General features: G+C 44.0%; 1 protein-coding gene across 3 annotated transcripts; it reads right to left on the minus strand.

Annotated features, from left to right (window-relative positions):
• Positions 1–5,449: 5,449 nt before the first annotated feature.
• On the minus strand, positions 5,450–21,174 carry LOC138099837 (scaffold attachment factor B1-like). 3 transcript variants are annotated; one of them, XM_068997382.1, is made up of 21 exons: positions 20,707–21,174; positions 19,833–19,917; positions 18,364–18,428; positions 17,997–18,275; positions 16,805–16,867; positions 15,983–16,010; positions 14,525–15,026; positions 14,046–14,092; positions 13,456–13,556; positions 12,468–12,617; positions 12,269–12,369; positions 11,670–11,806; positions 11,059–11,147; positions 10,391–10,527; positions 9,496–9,789; positions 8,888–9,025; positions 8,110–8,149; positions 7,239–7,351; positions 6,340–6,452; positions 6,084–6,150; positions 5,450–5,861 (listed from the first exon to the last, which is right to left on the minus strand). In XM_068997382.1, exons 1-21 carry the CDS (start codon positions 20,899–20,901, stop codon positions 5,735–5,737), a joined length of 2,871 nt encoding a protein of 956 aa, XP_068853483.1. In that variant the 5' UTR covers positions 20,902–21,174; the 3' UTR covers positions 5,450–5,734. The 3 variants fall into 3 exon arrangements, 2 of the variants coding, with proteins under 2 accessions (XP_068853483.1, XP_068853485.1); XM_068997384.1 differs by lacking the exon at positions 20,707–21,174 and adding an exon at positions 20,357–20,581; XR_011146772.1 differs by lacking the exon at positions 6,340–6,452 and having other exon boundaries at positions 5,840–5,861; positions 20,707–21,172.
• Between the last annotated feature and the right edge of the window lie 39 nt (positions 21,175–21,213).

Consider the following 21,213-nt stretch of genomic DNA (forward strand, 5'->3'; position numbering starts at 1 on the left):
ATGAACAACCTTCCACCAGAGAGTCCAAAAGAGGAAATGGTCCTTCTGAAACTTCAGAGATGGGTTAAAAATGCTGCTACTGTGTGTGAACAGAACTTCCTTGCCTGGACTGGAGTTCAATCTGTTCATGCAAGCTGAGAGCTTGGGCTTTTAGGTAGGAAATCTAAATAAATCTGTCCCTAACCCAGGTGAACAAGGTCACGAGGAAAGCTTTCCTTCAGATGAAATTTCTTTTGCCTGTTCCAGTATTAATGTATGTATAATTATTTCTTTTTAATATGGGAAAGGGCCAAATGTGTATTTCTAAGGCTCACTTCCCAACATTTCGATGCTTTTACCTACAAGTAACAAGGATTTTGTGGACTCTGGATTTGGATTAGGTGCTGACTCTGCAAGAGAATGATTTGAGAATGAGAGATTCAAGCTGAGATTTTCAAGAGGGGCTGAAGTTCTCCAGCTGCTTTCAAAGGGAGCTGGCTGTGACCTGTTAAGACTCCTGCAAACACTGAATTGTGGTCTTTGTGCCTCAGTTTCCCTTTTGGAAAATGGAGATGATTCTTCTTTACATCACAGGGGGTAAAATACCAGGAAAAAGTGGCAGTGGGGGCTCCAGGGGTGTCCAGGCATACTGTGAGTTCATCTGTCCATCCTCTGCTGTGTCTGCTGCTGTACCATCTTCCTGCAGCCTCAGCTGCTACATGGAGTAAATGAAAACCAGATCAGAGGCTTTATTAAATATGTTCCAATAGTTTCCTTTTAAAGAACATAACCAGACCTTTTCTGGCAATTGTTTTCAGAGTAAGCTTGCACTGCACACTGACCATGGCAGGTCTTTAGCTCAGCTGTTCCTGTAGAGTCTTGGCAGCAGGTGAGGGCTTCCTGTTCAAAGCTGTCCCAAATTCCAGTCTGGGCCTGGGAGCCTCAGTGTTGTCTGTGAAACAAAACTCCTGTGCTTGCAGAGCAAAAAAGGGACTGGCCCAAAATGAGGATATCCCATGAGGATAATGGGTCCATTTAGGGCCCAGGGAGTGAATCTCTTCCCTGGAGACTCCTGGCAGAGTTGCTGCTGCTCTAGCCCAGGTCTGTGGCCAGCAGGGATGGCTGGGTGTGGTACAAGGTGTCATTACAACGGTTGGGTGAGTCGGTTACACGAGGTGGTTTTGCTGGATCCCGAATCCCAGTCCTTAAGCAATACTGCCCATATTCAGGGAAAGGAAGTTCCTGACACTGCTGTAATATACATTTTAACCTTGGACCTCTGCGAGATTTTTGTTTGGCCAAGTGAGACGTTTGTTTTAAGCTGGTTTGTAAGTGAATGGCGTGTTTGACTCTGTACACAGGTCTGTAGAAAGTATGGAAACACTGGAATAAAAAGGGCAAAATCTAGCCAATTGTGTACAATGACCCTGTTATTAAATCAAAGCCAAGGGGGTTGGTTTGGGTTTATTCCTTGCAGGAAGCTTTGGGAGTGTCATAATGGCCATGGGTGAGGAGTTGGGTGGATGTTTTGCTGTGGGTGATGCCTCACACAGTCTGAAACTACAGGGGCTGGAATGCTGTAAGCAGGGTTAGAACACAGGCACTGGGCTCCTTTGAGATATTTTGATTTCCACGGCTCATTTTTAACTCATAAATACATCACAACATTGAAAAAAATCTTCCCCAAACAGCCCTGGGTAGTTGTAGAAATACAAAACTCAATCTCTCTCCACTCCATGTGGGTGCTCTGTTGGTAGTTCCAAAGAGTATTTGGTGCTCTTTCAAAAGATCTTAAAAATATTCCCCTTGCAGGTTCAATTTTAGTACCCATTAGTGGTAAGAGCATCTTTATCATGTGGTAAAATGCTTGTGGTTTTTAAATAACTGAATGCTAAATAAAATTGAGGCAAGACTTAGGCTTTGTAAGTGCACAGTGATTTGTAAAAATAGTGTTGGTATTTCGGGGTCAACTCATGATGATTCCTGAAGCTCAGTTTTCCTTTCTAATCTGTGTTCAAACCCATTTTTTTCTGATGTAGCATTTTGCAGCAGAAGGAACTTCTGCCATGTAGCTCTTTGTGAAACAGGTGCAATATAAATAAAGGGAAAAATTTGTTTTTCCAAGGCTTAAATTTCTGGGCCATGTTGTGAGCTGTTAAAAATAATTCTGAAATCTCTTTGTGGTGATGTTCCAGGCCAGTGAAACAAATTTGTTAACCCTGAAGTGACAGGTGATAGAGTGTGTAGATAGCCAAGGAGGATATCTACACACTCTGAGGAAGCTTTTTTTTGTTGCTTTTTTTTATGTTAGAACTCTATAAATTGATGGGAATATGGGTGAATTTCCCAAAAAATACCCCAAACTGACCCCACACTCCTTCCTGTGTGGAATCCTGCCCTTCAGCAAAGGAAGTTTAGTGTAGTTTTCCTCTTCTCTGTTGTGCTGTGAAGTTCTGGATGTCATTTGGTTCCCTGTGGATCCTGCTGGGATCCCTTATGGAATAACCCCACTGGTGACTTCCAGGTCCTGGGACTCATTTCTGCCTTACACCAGGAGTTCAGATGGTTTTTGGGGGATACCTCAGTAGCTTTTGGGGCATTTTGTGGATAAACCATTGCAGTGTTCTGCTGAGGAATGTGAGGAAGGGTGACCATGTGGACCCATGTGGACTCGGATAGCAAGGCAAGAATGCTGGTGTTGGGATGGAAGGTGGCAGCAGGAAAACTTTTATATTGGCCAAAATTTGAAGTTCAGCTGGTCTTCTGGGATCTGTGAATCTCCAGGACAGGAGAGTGACTCTAAATCACAGTCAGAGTCTGAATTAGGATTTTTTTTTTTCATCAGTTATTTGGACACATGAGAATATCCACCTTTCTGAGGTTTTGTATCTGTAGATGACACAGTGGGGTTTTCACAGAACATCTTGATGATAATAAACAGTTCCACCTTTTTGTGAGGATGTCTGGGTGTCCTCTGTGTGATGGCAAACCCTATGAAGTGAAGGTAATACCTGAAAATAACAACTGGCCCTCAGTCCTCACAGATCTTGGCTGGGAGCAGTCCTTGGGCAAATGAAATTTTATGAGGCAGAATCCTGATCCAGGCCCAGTTGAGAGGCCTGGGGCCAGAGGGGGATTCCACCTCCTAACACTGCAAACATTGGAGGATTTCTCTCAGACAAAAGCTGCCAGGACTGACGGCTCTGGCTGGCCTTGGACTCCCAGGAGCCACCTCTCAACTGCCCCCGAGACCCGTGGGTGTTTGATGGCACGTGGGTTCCTGGCTACGGCCGCTCTTTTGAGTTTAGGACGACACAGCCACCGTCTCCTGTTGCCATCTTGAGTGTGGCACTGTGACACTTGGCTCTGTCCTTCATCTTGAGTGTGGCACTGTGACACTTGGCTCTGTCCTTCATATTGAGTGTGGCACCGTGCCTTCTGGCCTGCCCCGCTATCTTGGAGGTGGCCAACTTTGGCTTCCAGCCTGCAACGCCTTCTTGAGTGTGACCAAAGTTGACTTCTGGGCAAGCCCACCACCTTTGGTGTGGCACACTCCAAGTTCTGGCCGTGGCCAGCACCCAGGCTGTGGCACACTCTGAGGTCCATCCAGAGCCTCCAATCTTGATAGTGGCCTCTTCCACCATCCAGCCCACACCTACACACATTGCAGACCCCACACTTTTTGTGTGCGAATCCCAGTCCTCACTGCCCCACCCCGCCTGCACTCAGCACTCCAGGGCCACCCCTTTCTGTTCAAACAACAGCCCCGTGCACCTCTGTCCCTTGTTGTCACCACTCCCAGTTTGGGATCTTCACCTGTGTAACTACAACCATCCCATGTTTGGCCAGGAACTGCACACGTGCTCATTTCTTGTCTCCAGCTCCGTTTGTATTTGCCAGGGGACACCAGCGAGTCCCCGGTGTCCCCGTGCCAGGGCCACCAGCGGGTCCCCGGTGTCTCCGTGCCAGGGGACACCACTGAGGCCCCGGTGTCTCCGTGCCAGGGCCACCAGCGGGTCCCCGGTGTCTCCGTGCCAGGGGACACCAGCGAGGCCCCGGTGTCTCCGTGCCAGGGCCACCAGCGGGTCCCCGGTGTCTCCGTGCCAGGGGACACCAGCGAGGCCCCGGTGTCTCCGTGCCAGGGACACCAGCGGGTCCCCGGTGTCTCCGTGCTTGGGCCACCACCGAGGCCCCGGTGTCTCCGTGCCAGGGGACACCAGCGGGTCCCCGGTGTCCCTGTGCCAGTGTCGCCGTGCCAAGGACACCAGCGGGTCCCCGGTGTCTCCGTGCTTGGGCCACCACCGAGGCCCCGGTGTCCCCGTGCCAGGGACACCAGCGGGTCCCCGGTGTCCCCGTGCCTGTGTTCCTGGCCTGCAGTACCACCTTTACCCAGCAGGCGACAGCAGCGAGGCCTCAGAGCCCGCAGTTCCTCACCCTCCTCGCCCTTGAATCGATCCAAAATCTCAGATTTTGTGAAGACAGGAAAAAACCTCTAAATACACAGAGCTGCCTGCATTTCCTTCTTACCACTCACATTTTCAAGCCCTTTATGTTTAATTTTTATGTATATATACACAAAAGTTCTATTTGTATTTTCAAGCCCTGTATTATCTGTATTCGGAATTCCTTGCCTTCTAAAACCCTGTAACACTGTAGATGAACAGGGTTATTTGGAAATCAAGTTTTATATAAATTAGTATTATTTTTCAATACGTGTAAGAATGAGGAGTTTTTAAAGGGAGAAATTAAAACATGGGGACAGGAAGCCAGAGGTGGGCAGGAGAAAGAAAATGGGACCACAGGGAAGAGAGGGAGGAATTAAAATTTCTGATCGAGGGGCTCCACCACTGTGCCATCACCCCAAACCTGTGAGCATGGCCCCAGGGGACACCTGTTCCTGGCCCCACCTGCATCCTCCTTCCCCTCAGCATCCCCTCTCTGCCCCACAGTGCCCAGGGTGATGTGGGGCACTTTCTGCCCTACCTGTGCCCCCAGGTGTCTGGTGCTGCTGAGGGGGGACGACATGTGACTTCTGACTAGGGGAGTATTTTACTGTTTGGCTTTTAGGTTTTCATGTTGAAGATGCAAAGCAGTGAGCAGAGCAGGCTATCAGGATCAGAGGGAGGTGAACAAGGTGAGCACTGATCCCTAGCCTGAACTAGATCCTACTTTTCAGGCCTCCTTCCTTTTTCTTCCTCCTCTCTCCTTCCCTTCTTCAGCTTTCCTTCTTCCTCCTCCTTCTACTCCCATAATGACAGAAAACTAAAATGGAAATGTAGAAAGAGTATTTAAACTTAATGGCACAAAGGAAATAAATAAAGACAGGCAGAGCCTGCCAGGCCCCTCCACATCCACAGTGTCACAGATCTGTATCACTTCTCTTCAAATCTCACAGTGCTAAAAGCAGATTGTCTCTTTATTGACTTTTAAACCTCTGATGAGGTTGCCAAAGACTCTAGAAACAACAAAATAGTAGCCATAAACCGATTTTATTATCTTTGAAAAATGGAATGTTTCACTTCAGAAACTTAAAAGTGATGTTTGACCAACACCATGTTCATTACAAACAAACAAACAAAAAAACCCAACAAACCCCAAACCAAGTTGACACAGTATTTGGCTACAGTGCAGCAGCAGTCTTGCCTTTTTTTTTTTTTTTTTTAGAATCACAAACTCAAGGTGACCCTGGTTAATAAAACTCACGACCACTGTCATCTGGCATTAAAAAAAATACATCTATGTACAGCGAGTGCCGTCAGTAGCGGCGGCTGAAACGGGGCTCACTCAGTCTGTCTGTCCGCTCCTGGCCTGCAAACACACCTGGGATCCCACTGCCCTGCAGCATCTGGCTCTGGCTCCCAGCTGGGGTGAAGCCTCCGCGCCTGAAAACAACGCCAGACAAGTTGGACACGGCCCAGGGAAGCTAATCCTGCTGTGACTCTGAGAGATGTTTCCTTAATTTGTTGGGGTTTCTTTCCCCTTGCCAATCCAGGCTTAAGTAGAAGCTGAAGGTGTTTTTCAGAATTGACACAGCAATTTCTTCTTTTATATTGATTAATCAACTATTATGAAAACATTAGAAGCACTCTGACAGAGCTTCTTACCCTGATGTCCCTCCTCGAGTCATCCCATGGCCTGGTCCTGACTGACCAGGCATGCTTCTATCACCACCTAATTCAAAAAGAGAAAAAAAGGAAAAAAAAAAAAGAAAAATACAGGCTTTTGTGTTTCCCTAGCAAAAATGTCACCTTGCTCCCAGAATTTCATTTGCCTTCTCAGTAATTTAACTACCACTAGAAGGTTCAGCAGCAGTAATTCACAGAAAAAAACCACGATCACACTGGTAAGCAGCAAGTGTACCTTGCCATCTCTCATGATCCCGTCCCATCACTCCTCCATCCACATTTCCCTGCCATGTACGATCTTGATGCCCCTCTAACTTTCGACCATGATCTCCCCAGTCACGTCCATCTCTTAAAAAAATAAAAGAACATCTTCTAGGTATGTCCCCTACCCACTTTAGCAGCACAGGGTAAAGCCAAACACCATACCCCATGCCAAAGTGTGTTAAATGGTTAATCAAGCTGTAGCTGTAGCCACCCAATCATTGCAATCAAAACTGGTCAAAGAGAAACAATGAGAGAGACACTTGCTGAACAGCATCCTTCACACAACAAAACTCGTCTTTTTTGATCCAGAGACGACATGGATTTTGCAATGGACTGAAATACTTAGGGATGGATCAATTCATTGGCTGCCACTCCTCTGTCTGGTGTATTTAGGCAGAACTGAACATTATGCAGCTGGAATATGCCCAGCTTGATTAACTGGTTGAAAGAGAAACCACTACTATTCCAGATGAGCCTAAGTTCTCTACCCCCACCACTGCAGAGACTTCCACTCCATTCCCTTAAAACCTGACCACCAGCCATGAATGAGACTTGTGTAGGCCTTACTGGGGCATCTGCAAATCTCATCTGTAGAAACAGACTGAATCTCATCTGTAGAAATCAAAGTTACGTACGAGGGAACCACAGTTAGGAGCTGAGCTAACTGAGCAGCTCTTCTTTACTCACTACAGAGCTTCCCTCTCCCGAGGCACGTGGGAGCTACATGTGGAGATTCCCTGCTCCTCCAGATGCTCAAAGATCTGGAGAGAGGATTCACACTTGTCCAGCTGCTTCTGCTGTCACCCTTCAAAGGCTCACTGAGGAAATTTTAAGAAGCCCCGATCACTTCCCAATTTGGCAGGCACTAACCGGGTTTGTGGGGGTATCCCTCTTCCCTCACTCATCCTTCTGTCAGAGCCGTAGCCACCCCAGCTGTCCCGGGAGTGACGGTCAGGCCCTCCATGCCGCTCGTCTGGGTAGTGCTGAAAGGCAAACAGCACCCAGTTATGCTAAGAACCAACACAAGTTTTCTTCTAAGATTGCAAAAATTTGGCTTTTTGGATGTTGTCTTTCTATAAGCTGTCAGGAAATAAAACTGTAGCTGTCTCATTTTCTACAGGTTCCACTGTTGTGCATGGTTCCCTCCAGGCATTTATTTTGTTTATTGGCACAGATTCCACGCTGTCCACTGGTGGGAGAAGTCTTTTTTGTCTGGTAAGGTTTTTTAAAGGCTTACATTCTTGGCTTCAGATTTTTAGTTTTTACATAGATTATCTGACTGCCTCCTACCTCTCTTCAGAAATGAAAGGTTTTGAATCCCACTGTGGCATTGATTTTCACACATGTCCTTTTGCAGCCTTGTTTCATTATGGCACCAGTTGTTTTATTTAGATAAATGTGAGAGAAGGCATCCTTTGCCAGATAAGTACAGCAGCTCTCTCTTAACATCTAAGATGGTCAACCAGAAAGCTTTTACTGCCACATACCAACCTGAAAAGAAGCTCCCATCCCTCAGAGGTTTCCCCTTGCCTGTATCTGTGGCTACCACCCCAGCAAGCAGATAATTCAGTAATTCACTTTATGCTCATTAGCACACAAAATTAGTTCTGCTAGAACATCTCAGCTGAAAGCCAGAGGTGACTGTGTTCAAGAACCAGGCTGTGTGCACACTGTGTCCTTTCTGCTTTGGGATCAGCTTGTTTGGCTTTCTAACTAAAGCAGTAATTTGGCTGTAACGCACCTGCCCGTCTCGATCTGGAATTCCCCTTGTACAGTCTCTCCTGGAACAAAAAACAGAAAAGTTTCAGTTGAATCAACACAGTAATCATAATTCCAATGTCTGTGTGAAATAACACATGAGAAGTTAATCTTCATTAGGCTGTAAATCTGGATGCTAATGTTCAGAGGCAAGATAACTGAAAAGAGTTCTTGTTTCATAGCATAAAAAGAGATCAAAGTAACATCTATCACTGTGATAAAGGTAAAAAAGGCATCACTGAGGATGGCCAGGTACTCAGTGATACCAAGGGACAATACTGAGTGAACCTACCATTGCCAGAAATGAGTAACAAGCAAAAACAAACGGTACAGTTTTCACCAGAGATCCTTTGAGAGCAAAGAGAAGTCTCAATGGCACCACGCAGAAAATATTTTTCCATTCTGTGGCGCTAAAAACCTGCGTTAGCCAGGCTGCAAAGATGAAAATAGGGAAAGTTTTAAAGCAAAAGGAAATGGCTAAATCTTAGGGGTTCATAAAGCAGACTTCCATACCCCCTTGAGAGAAGCTGTTGTATCTCCATCAGCATCATGGCAGATTACAACAGGACTTGGCCTATAATCTTTATGCAGCCTCTTTCTGGTACGTCCATAACCAACAGAAACAAAGGATTGCAAGCACGTGTGAAATTACACATGAGAAATGCACAAGGGTGATTTCTTTTACTCTTCTGACACCCTTCAAGCCACAAAAAGACACCTAAAGGCATAGGAAGACGAAGAAGAGCCAGTGCCTTGCCAACCTGTCCAAGCAGTGATCCTGGTAGCGGCCCCGGTCCCTGTGGTCGAAGTCGTGGAAGCGATCCTGCCGGCTGAAGTCCGAGTGGTAGCGGTCCTCCAGCGCCAGCCGCTTCGCCTCGGGCCAGTACGGGTCATCTCGCCTGCACACACGGTCACCATCAGCAGCAAGCCCAGAACCATCGCTGCTTTCCTGCTCTCTCAAACCTCATTCAACCCAATAATTAAAAATCTAAGCGTGTTAAGCAGGAGTTGCATTTCAGTTTCAGAAAAAATTTGGTTTACCAAAACCAGCTTAATTTCAGCACGTGCTGGCGTGAGAAGAGAATGAGTTATCTTTCTACCATCTAGAGTTGATACACACAGTTACTACTCTTGGTCACTCCTCTTTGGGAAGTTAGAGTAGACCTGCTGTACCAGAACAGTGCTTACAAGTGTACAAGCACACCATTTGCTGTTCCTCAAATTGCTGTTAGAGTGTTAAAAGCAGCACGTAAAGAGCCTTTCAGCTGTGAGCTCCCGTGACTGCCTTATCAAGAGTGCTCCCCACTGACACAGGCTCCCACAGGGGATGTGGCTGAGGAGTTTGGAGCCCCACTGCCATGCTCCTCACCTGCTGTCAGGATCATAAGGCCTCCTCATGGCAGATCTCCGCTCCTGTTCGTAGCGCAGCTGCTCCTGCTGGCGTCGCAGCTCTTCCCTCTCTCTCTGGATTCGCTCCTGTTCCCGTCTCCTTTCCTGCTCTATGTGCATCCTTTCCCTCTCCAACCTCTCTCTCTCCAAGCGCTCTCTGTCCAGGCGCTGCCTTTGGAATTCCAGCCGTTCCCGCTCCCTCTGGAGCCTCTGTCTCTCATCCCGCTCGTGAATGGCTGCAAGACGCTGCTCCCGATCTCGTCTCTCTCTCTCTCTAATTGACAAGAGATACTTTGTTTTTAGTTGAGAAGATTCAGTCCAAGCTTTACTGCTTGTTTTGGGTGGGGTTTCTTGTTTGGTTCTGCCTTTTTTTTAAAGAAAAGTTTCTATGTTCTTCCCACCAGCTGCTTAAATGTTAATGATCTCTTCCCAATTAAGTAACAGCTTAGGAGAAAGTAAAAAACGCCATACAAATGAACAAAGCAAAGGTGAGAATTCTGCATAAGTAACACAGTATCTCCTCTTAAGTCAGGTCTGAAAAAGCTTTCAGAGAGCATAGCACGTCCTAAGACAGAAATCTAACAAACAAAAACCATTTACAAGCTTCTGGGGAAAAAACAAGGAAATTTAAATCCAATCAAGTGGAACACAAAGCCTGAAAGCACCTACAGAAATCTCATGAGAACACTGATTTCAGCAGTAAAAGCCTCCCTCATTTGGCATTATGTCTGTTCTAGCAATAATTACTACGAAGTCAATCTGAGATACCACTGTTGGAGGGTCAGCACAGCACTTCTTTGCAGCCTGTTCAAAACACAAAACAGGTAAGGGAGTAAAAAATGCCATTTAAAGGTCAGAGGCAACTGGGAACTCACCGGCGCCTCTCCGTCTCCCTGATTTCTCTCTCCCTCTGCCTCTGTCGTTCCCGTTCTCGCTGCTCCTTGATTTTATCAAATGACAAAATATCCTGCTTTTCCTTGCTCTCCGACTTGCGGTCCTGGCTTTTTGTGCTCTGAGGTGAATCAGAACAATGCATGAGCTGAACACGGTGCATTTCCAGCAAAAAGTCCCAAGCAATTGCCTGTTTTATGTCAACCTAAACAAAGCAGGCTACCATACCTTCCCCAGAGGTAAGCAATGATGGAATTCCAGAGGAAGTAGGTCATAGAAAAGTACCCCAAATTTGGCTAGAACTTCTCAATCGTATAAATACATATAAATAACTAGGGGAACACAACCTTGCACTGATTTCAAACAACACACTGCTTTTGCACCACCAGTAACATTCCAAGCTCAGGAAAACACATCATCCTAATTCCCCTTTCATATTGAAACTCTACTTCTTCCACTAGGTCAGCAGTGAAAAACTATGAGAAGGTGAAACAGAAGCATTTCCCCTCTGCCACATCACTAACACCCTGATGCTTTCCAGAAAGTGGTAAAAGGATAATTGTACCAATATGAAAAACCCTTCAACTCTGAGCACATCAATCTATTTGACACCTATTTTTTACACACAAGCTTCTCTGGAAGTTGGACTTACCCTCTCTTTTGATGTAGAGGTTTTCACACTAATAACTGGCTCTCCTTTAGATTTATCCATCACCACTGTCCTTTCGGTTCCTCGACTCACTAGAGACAAAATAGAGCCAAAAATAAATTGTACAGAAGACATTCAACAATTCCTGCAAGAGTTAATACTGTGAAGATACTAAATAGCAAGAAGTTATTTTAATGAGCTTTTTAATAACCTATGGAACTTATTTATGATTTAAGTAGCTTGCTGAGATTTGGCCAAGTTGAGCAAATTTATCACAAAATTAGAGCAGTATTCTCTGGCAGGGATGACAGCTAAAAGAACACAAATTTAATTTAATTCTCCACAAAAATACATCCTTTGCCACAGTTTAAAGGAAAAAAGCCCAAAACAGGACACACAGTCACACACTTTGTCAGGTCTAAACTCAGTGACAGTTCCATAAAAATTATGGAAACTTTGTTTTAAGTTATTAGGAATCTAAGTCAAAATTTTCAAGGTATTTTCTGATGTTTGTGTCAGTTTTACTAAGTAAGCTTCTCTTCACTGAATTATCAATCATATCTAATATAATAGAAGTATCCTTGAAATCATTTGTGAAAGACAGCCAGCATTACCCGATTTGCTTGCCCTGGATCTATCAGAAGATCCAGTCTTTTGTTCATCCTTTTCTTTTCCTTCTTTTTCATCTTTTTCAGATTTCTTAGCATCATCTTTTTTGTCAATCTTCTCCTCCTTCTTAATACCAACAGACCTACAAAAAGCAGTAAAGCAAAATGCCTCTTTCAAAAGCAACAAACCACTGGAAAAACAAATGTTGGATGTGTCACTCACTAACCACACAGACAAGTCTATCAAAAAGACAGACTAAATCCTAGAAACATTTGTCAGTTAAAAGAACAGTCCAAAACAGAGTCAGATCAGAGGACAAATGACTGGTAAAAATAATGGTTTATCTAGAAACAATCTGATTTAGTATCTCCTGATGTAACTAACAGGTTTTTAACTAACACTAATGAGCTTTGTATTTCTGAACAGAAGCCCAGTTAAGATGCCCTTCCTACTGTAAAACATCAACTTTTCAAGAATTACTCCTATTTCAAATGCAGGATGAAACATTAAATCAAGATTTATCGCAGTTACTGTTCAACTTGGTCACCTGGCTGTATTTCAAATGGGTGGTCTTTAAACATCAAAAAAATACAAAACACTTTACTTCTCAGATTTGGACTCTGCAGAATGGTGCCTGTCTTTTTCCTTCCTTGTTTCACCTTCCTTTTTGTCTGAAGGCTTTTTTCCTGCTGGTTCATTTTTTGCCTAGAAATTCAGACAGAAATAATTATACAGTCAGGGACAGAGATTAAAACTGCACACTTTTATTTTCATTACACTGCCATGAAAGAGCTGCCCCTTACCTTTTCCACAGAAATCATTTTACCATGCAGCTCTGTTCTGTGGAGGTGATTAATACACTTGGTGGCCTCCTCAGATGTTGACATTGTCACAAAGCCATAGCAGCGAGCACCAGGACTGCGAGCATTTGTCACCACTTTTGCACCAACCACCTTTGGGGGGAAAAAAAAAATATTCTGTGTTTTCAGCTCTGTCACTAAATAAATTCTAACTTAATCACCGTTTCTTACAACAGTTTGGATTGGAAGGGACCTTTAAAAGCCATTTAATTCAATCAATCCCCTATCACAGGCAGGGACATCTTCAGTAATGCAGCTCAGAAAATTCAAGTTGCTGAGCAGGTCAGCAGCTTGAGGAACAAATATACAGAGAAGGGAGAGTGGGATTGTAAAAACCAAAATAAAATTGAATAAACGAAACTACCACCACTTTCTCTTTCCTTACAGGACATCTGTATCCACATATGACAACCTCTGCCAGCCAGAGGAACTTAGTGACATAAACATTTAATATTACATTTAGAAATGTATTTGGCAGAAGGGAACATGGTCACACAAACAGTTCCCTTCCACAACTTCTGCTCTTGTATCCTAGCAGGCACTGCAAAACAAATGGAAGCCTGCCCTCATAGACTGGCTTTCTCCAAGCAATGCCCCTTGAAATGCAACAGTTTAAAACAGCATTAACTATTGCAGGACACTCAACACATAATTAGGCTACTACATGATGATCTACCAGTCTCTCCTGTCAAGAATTGCTTCATTTTCACAGGTATCTGCAGATACTCTCTGCAAACTGGATCTCTGCTCCCACCCCTCCTTTTCAGTCTTCTTTATTGAACTGTGCTACTTTCAGATACAGAGTTTCCAAATAACACAAAGTTAAGAACTCAGCCTACCCTGTTATTCATTAGGGAAAATAAGAGCTAAATTTAAGGTCAGCCATTTAAACTGGTAGAATGGTTTGTTAATTTACATATCCACTACATACCTTGCCATACTTGCTGAAAAGATTCTTCAAATCTGTAGCTCTAGTAGAGGAGGAAAGTCCACTAACCCACAAATTTCTGCCAGAACCACTCCCCACACGGCCTAGGGTACAAAAAAACCAAACATAAAAGACCATGCAAAACACAAATCCAGCAGTGCAAAATTAAAGAGTCCTAAACCCCTCACATTTTCCCTTCATAAAACTCTTCCACTGCAATTTTACTTCTACCTCTTCTCTTCATTCTTAAAATCAATACACACTGCAGCCTGCAAAAATGAGCTTCTGAAATCCACAGTTAATGTGCAATTGAACAGTCCCAATGAGTTTGCAGCTACCTATTTTCTTTCTGTATGTCAATCACTTTGAGGAGAATTACAAAGTATCAAATATTAATTCATGAAAAAGATTCCTATTTAAAAAAAACCCTCCAACTTTGTTGGTTAATAACATTATAGAAATTACAAGGAACTGAAATTTTAAAGTTAGATTTTCAAGGGATGTGTTACAAATGCTTTGAGGGGTCACTGAATTAACAGTCCTCCTTTTACTCCTGATCCTTTGTACATAAAAAACCCCAAACATGCACCTACCTTTCTCATCTTTTGCGACTGTCTTTGTATCTCTGTCCTCAACAGGGCTAAAGATAAAACACCACATTATTCAACAGATCATATGCAAAAAGGACATTAATTCTAGACAGCACAACTAAAATTGGATACCTACCAGTAAATTAGTTCCAAAATAAACACTATTATTGGCAAATTTCTAGAAGAGTGACAGGAAATAGGGATTTGTACCCCTAAACGGACAATTCTGTTTTGCAGATGACAGAAATAAGAGTAATTTGGGGAAAACAACCTTTGAAGGTTGAGGAAGGAAAGAAATCAAACCCACTGTTCTTAAGAAAAAAAAAAATAAATATCTACACGTGGAGAAATAAAAGAGACCTTTAGGAATAGGCTACAATTTCATCAGTCTCGGAGGCCAATTGAAGGAAACAGCTTATTCGCATCACTTAAGGACCAATGATAAAAGATAGCATCTGGTCTATAACGGAGAAAAAACAAACCTCTTTTTCTGATCACCGCCCTCACTGGCTGAGGACTCTTTAGTGGCAGGGGAAGATTCCTCTGAATTAGCTTTGTCTTCTGTTCTCTTGCCATCTTCTTTGCTATCTCTGGCTTCGGCACCTGCGCCCTTCTCCGCTGTCTCCCCACTAGAGGCTTCCAGGCCTTGGGAGCGTTTGCTACTCTGATCGCTTAGGGTCTCTACCACTACACCTTCAGAGTCCGGGGCCTCTTCCTCGGGGCTCTGTTCACTTGTCTCCCCTTTTGCTACCACTAAACGCTTTGCTTCCTTCCTTGCCAAAGCTTGGGCCGATTTGCTGTCCAAAGCTAAAGCATCTTCCTCCAACTGAGCGGCAGCGAGAGCGTCCTCTTCCTCAGCCAGCCTCTTGCCTGGCCCCGCGTTACTGGCTTCCTGCGCACGCGGCCGCTCCGCTTCGGGAGGTTCTTCGTTAAGTAGCTCAGATTTACAAGTTTCCCCCAAAATGTCGAGTATTTTCTCATTTTCTACGGATTTAACAGGAATAGAATGGCACAAGATTTAATCACCAGGGAAATACAGCAATCACAAATGTGGAACTGGCATGGCTGCCACACTAACACCAAGAGAACTGCTAAGCTACACAGAGATTGGAAAACCCTAGTGTACACAGTGTTACAGCTACCACGCTAACTGCTCTCTCACACACTGCCAAATCAGCCCTAGCACCTCAACAGGGAAGAAAAATGCCCCCACAGATTTAACAAAAAACTTCGGGCTCAGCCTTCATATTCTTCAGCAAATCGTTCAGCTCTGTTTCTTCTCTAGTTAGCTTCCAGAGTCCGAGATGCTTAACTGAACGTATCAAGGCACTGAGAGTTCAATTTTCCAAATTTCTGCGAAGTTCTTTTAGCAGAGACAGTCCAACATGAGAATTGGGCATCTTCTGAGGGTTCTGAGTGTGTCTGCAGTCCAGAAAGTGAGCGGGATCTGTAGCAATTCCTGTGATGGCAGCATGTTCCTTCTTCTGAAGTCCAGTCGCTCTTTAATTTCTGTTCTGCACCAGAGCTTTGCACTGCCTGCACTCCTGTATTTATATTTATTCACAGAACCACTGTACAGTGTGATATCACAAGATCTGTTTTCAGAACCTTTACATCTTTAAGGCTCATTCCTTAAGTCCACTCTGCAGTAACAGTTCTAGGGAACCATTTCATGGCATTAAACACATATTCCAAAGGTGGTTATTCACAGATCTGGTGATATGACTGGGTTTCCAATCTCTATGACCCTGCATGACCTGGATTTTCCACCATAACGTACACTACAGTAATGCATTTAAAAAAAAAACCAACCAAAAAACCAAACTGGGACGCAAAAAGCCTAAATGAAGAATGAAACTGTTTAAATGCCCAGGATTTTTTTCATTAATTAAAGGAAAAAAAAAAAAAAATCAAGCTAAACAAACAAAAACAAACAGTACCTGGCTCCAAAGGTAACTCTTCAAGTTCCTGCAGTGAAAAAGATTTTAAAAAGGAGAAATATCACTATTTCATAAGCAAGATGCTATGCTGAATGATATCTCTTAACCACCCAGTACAGGAGAGAATTTAGTGAAAGCATTACTGTAATTTAGCCCGTTTCAGCCTTGAAAACACTGAACTTCAAATAAATTTCTCAGAAGAAGGTTTAACATGAGTTTTTAACATCTCAAAGTTTTATGAAGTCTGCGAAAACTTAACACCTCTCAAATTCAGCCACCTGTTGAACACATGGTACACATTCCCATGGGTAAAGAAATCAAAAAATGTAAGTAGCACAGAGGAAAGTTTATCTTCATGTTACCCTTCTCTACCCTGTATTTTGTGAAGTCTCCTTTCTGCAAACAGGATCAACAGAAACACCAGCTTCACCTGGAGCTGGTGTTCTGAACCTACCAGGAGAGGTCTGGAAACAAGGCCAGCATTTCAGGAACAGACAGTTCCAGCTTTCTTCTCAACACGGGATTACGTCCATTTTTAATGAAAGTTAAACACAATGTAAGGCACTGAGCTGGTATTTACACCAGGTAAAAGGAATCCCATCTACTACCAAACTCAGTATGATACATACATCATAACTATATACTTACATGACCTGATAGAAAAAGAAATCTTTGTCTTTATGAGTAGATTAGAAAGGCATTAATTCCTATTCTTTGCAGACTTAAGAATGCACACTGTACACAAACTGTTTCAACATACAGTCTCATATAGTGCATTTTATGGGGTTTTTTGTTTGTAAAGAAAAACTGGCTACCATTTACCTTTATTACGGTTAAATCTGATGAAGAAGCATCTAAACTGTTCCCAACATCTTCAAACTCTACCTTTAAAACATAAACGGGAGACATTTTGTTATCTATAAAGGAATATTGTGAGTGAAACCTGAATGAGAAACTGAAGATTTTTATTTCCACTGACAGCTGGTATTCAGCAGATACATCCAGCACCCAAAGCAACCAATAATGGTGAAAACTGAGTGATAACCCCCAGGACTCTTCCTGATCCCCACTGACTGAATAAGCTCTCTCATTATTTTTTAACTATGACAGCTCACAAAAATCTTTTAAGCATGGGGATTCCAACAGCAAAACTTCTCTGATTTATATCACTGTTATTTATAGCAAAAACACAGAGCCAAAAGCTTATGGGAGTTGATAATTATTTCCTTCACTGATAAAAGCAGATCATGGGAGCTGACCTGGCCTCAAGACATTTAGTCACTCAACAAAACCCTTTTTCTGAGTATTTCCACTTGATTTGTGTAGGAGAGGGATATGCTTGGGGATAGGGGGCCAAACTTATTTCTGCCATTTTAGAAAAGAACCACACAACTTTAGGACCTCGTAGTCAATGTGCCCACACAACAAAGAGCAATACTCCCCCATTAGATGGGACAGAAACAACTTTTTTCAAATGCTTTGCTGTACATTTCAGGAGATAAAACACTTCATTTTGGGGGAAAGGATTATCCTCCAGCCCAGTGTCATATGAACAGTGCAACAGCCAGACTAACACAGAAAACCAACATAAAAATACTTTCAGCAACTGAATAACTGCAAGATCCCATCTTAGCAGAAAAATAACCTAGAATATAATTCTCTGGTGCTGCTCAGTTGAGAAGAAAGCTATACTATTTATATGCCTCATATGTTCTCTAAAATAAAGACATGAAAATAGTAATGTAAATGTAAGGTGAACCAGAATTCAAAGCATGATGAAAAACAAATGCTTTGTAAACTTCTAGGAATTGTTACATGTATGCAAACATCATCTAAGTATTTTAAAATTAAGACTCATATTTCCACAAATATGTTAAAAAAAAAGCCATGACCGTAAGAATCAGTACAGTCCCAAATTGTTCCAAGAACTCTTTAGCCACCATTTTGCTATTTCATTCAGAAATAAATTAATTAGAAAGAAAACCCTGATTTCACACACATAAGAGATGCATACCATCACTATTGGTATTTCTCTTGATTCTTCTTTAATTTCTGAAAATTGTGGGGATGCCTCCAAGTTACCTACAGCATACTCTGTAGGCTGATCTGGAAGTTCTTTCACTTCTGCATCAGCATTTTCTTTACTATCAGACAGCGAGTCAAGAATATTATGGGCACTGTAATCATCTCCACAATCTACTGCATTGCCATTATCTATTTCAGCTTCATCTAACACACTAATATCCATCATGTCAATATCCTGCAAGTTATCCAAACTTGCTTCAATATCGTCCTGTGAAAAGAAAAAAAGCACATGTCATAGTCCTGGTGACTTGAGAGCCATGCTGCCATCACTCCCCTCCAAACCCAGCCTCCTGTACCTGTCCATCTCCAGAATCCTCCTCCAGGCCGTTGTCTTCTACTCCCTCTTCATCTGGTCTACGTCCTAACAAGATTATCATCATTAGAATGCAAGCAGTAATTACAGATGTATCCTCCAAGCTTTACTTTTTCATCAGAGTTGGTATTCCCTTCATTTTTTTTTCCCTGTTACCACCCCAGTAAGTGACAAACATGCCACAGTCCAACAGCTGGCAAGAGCTCAAGCTCTGTGACCTCCCCAGAACATTTGGCTCAGCTCAGATTGCAGCAATTTATTACCTTTCATTTCTTTACAGACATTTACTAGAAAGGGGAAAAAAGCAACCACAGCACAAAACCATGAAAAAACCCCCCACTCTACCTGTGAGTTTTACTGCAGTGCTCTGTCCACCAGCTGGACATGAATTATCCCAACTGGCATTACTGAAAACACTACACCAGCTTCAGCACCAAAGAACAACTTCTCAAACTCAGAGCCAAGCAGCTGTTTGATATCTTATGAATTTTATTTTCCTCAAAAACAACAAGCACATTACGACTGAAAAGTAAGAGGGGTTTGGAGCCAAGAGGAACATTTCATCTATTTCCATCCCAACACTAAAAGTGCTGCAATAGACAATAGGTATTTTTCTGAGACTTGAAAATGAATATGATTAAAAATATCTCTTTTAACCAGAGTTATGACATTTGCTCTCTATCTGGTCAAGATTTCACATTTCAGTCTGTAAGCAACTGCACCATCACTCCAAATCAGATGCAATGACAAAAATCAAACAAATTAGCTGGCACCACAGTCAAATTTCATCTCACAAATTTACATTTTGTATAAATCAAATTTAGTAATGAAAATACATAACCTAAACTAGTTATTCTGCTCAGCTCCAAGGCAAAGTTTTAAACACTATTTGCTTACAAAATAAGATCAAATTGTGCAAATTAACTAATTTTAGAAAACCAGTAGATTATTTTCTGAAAATAAGGATTATGTAAGACTGTCTCACCACTAGAAAAATCAAGCATAAGGCCTTGAAAACACACAACTTCAGAAATTGATTCAAAACTTGTCTTCTGGGAAGAAAATTGCAACTGCTATTAGCTATGAAGCATAACACTACAGAGCTTATTTTGCACTTGCTAGAAACTGCATTTCTACATTAAAAACAGTATCTATTAAAAATACTGAGACTCCTTCAGTGTTAATCAGTAATTCTTAATACAAATTTCAGGCAACTCTGAGAACAAATCAACAGATCCTTCAACATTTCCTGCCTTTATTAAACCACATTAAATTCTGTGACTATAGTACTGCTAAGTTTAATATTATATCTCCCATCCCTAGAAACCTGAGCACAAATGTGACGAAGAGTACCACTAACAGAAAAAAGATTAGCAAGGTTCTATTTCATGAGTACAGTTGCTTGAAAACTCAAGGATGGTAGTGTGGAAAGTCTCTTTAACTGCCCTGTACCTTTGCTGCTTCTTTTTGGAGTTTTTTTCATATTTTCTGAAATCACTGGAATTTCATCAGGATTCCCTCCTTCCTCCTCAATAGCCTAACAGGGAGAAAAGATAGAGATAGATATAAAGACAGACATAAAAAATTTCATTCGTGCGTTTTTGTTGAGTTTAGAAGCTGGACACCAGAGGCTGAAAAGTCCCAAACCATGAATCAGCAACTTGGATTCTCAAACGAAAAACCACCAGAGCGGAGCAACAAGCACACAGAAGGCTGTAACGTGTTGGTCTAAGTCTTCCGGAAAGCAGTCAGCAAAAAAAGCCAATCCGACAGCATTTGTGAGTGTGCACAGACACACGGGTTGTTGTTACAGAGTAAAAAGCTCGGCTCTGGGATACAGCAAGCAGCGGTTCAGCGAAGCGGATCCCCGTGCTATTAACACACGAAACGTTGTGCTGAGGATACAGCGAACAGGCTACCAGCTAGAAAGCCAGAAAAACACCAGTACGCAATAAAAAGCCCGACAGACAGCGTACAGAACTGTAAACCCAGGAACTCAGCAGAAGATTGCGATGAACGAGGCTAGAAACAGTCGGGCCACGGCAGACACCGAGTGCTGGACAGGTCTAGGGAATCGGAGGGGGACGAGGTGACACTCCGTGACAGCAGAGGTCACAGGGCGAGCCTAGGACGGCCCAGCGCAGGCCCAGCCCCACCGGGCACCGAACGCCCGCACGGATCCTGGCGGGCCCTGCGGAACCAGCGCCGGCTCCGCCGCGGCCCCGCCGCTCTTTGGCGCCATTTTCCCCAGCGGTGCCCGCCGGGCCGGGGTCGCACCCGCTACACCCACCCCTGAGGCAGCCCCGGCGTGTCCGCCCGCTCTCACCTTCCTCAGCCGCTCCATGAGGACGCTCTTGTTCCCGCCGCTGTCCAAGTTGCGGTGCCTGAGCTCGGCCCGCAGGTCTATCACGCGCAGCTCGCTCAGCGGCCGCCGCCGGCTTTCAGACTCCGAACCGGGGACCCCAGGCCCACCCAGGGACGCAGACTCCCCCAGCCCGGCCGCTGAGTGACTCTCCGCCATGGGTCGTGGTTTCGAGTCGCGCGCGCGGGGCAAGGCGGGACAAAAACAACGGGGGAGAGCCGCAGCCGCAGCACAAAATGGAGGAAAACCGAGACGCAGGGGAGAGCGAGGGGGCGGGAAGGAGGGGGATGCCCAGCGCGCATGCGCCCCGGGGTCCGCGGAGGCTGCGCGCGCCGCGGCGCCGCCAACTCCGGAGCGGCGGTGGCGTCACGCGGCCAGCCTGCCCCCGGGCCCCTCGGCGCATGCGCACGAGCTCGCGAGCTGTCCTTGGACGCCAGCGACGCCGCTTGCGCCTGCGCGCAGCGATTCTCC

The sequence above is a fragment of the Aphelocoma coerulescens genome, chromosome 28 (genome assembly GCF_041296385.1).
Source record: "Aphelocoma coerulescens isolate FSJ_1873_10779 chromosome 28, UR_Acoe_1.0, whole genome shotgun sequence".
In the NCBI taxonomy this organism is placed as follows: domain Eukaryota; kingdom Metazoa; phylum Chordata; class Aves; order Passeriformes; family Corvidae; genus Aphelocoma; species Aphelocoma coerulescens.

Bases quoted from the DNA above. Each gene is read 5' to 3' on its own strand.
- LOC138099837 (XM_068997382.1), bottom strand. From the start codon at position 20,901: ATGGCGGAGAGTCACTCAGCGGCCGGGCTGGGGGAGTCTGCGTCCCTG. The intron at 18,429-19,832 runs GTACAGGGCAGT...TAATCTTGTTAG, and splicing joins TCCAAAAAGAAGCAGCAAAG to GACGTAGACCAGATGAAGAG. The intron at 5,862-6,083 runs GTAAGAAGCTCT...CGTTGTTTTCAG, and splicing joins ACTCGAGGAGGGACATCAGG to GCGCGGAGGCTTCACCCCAG.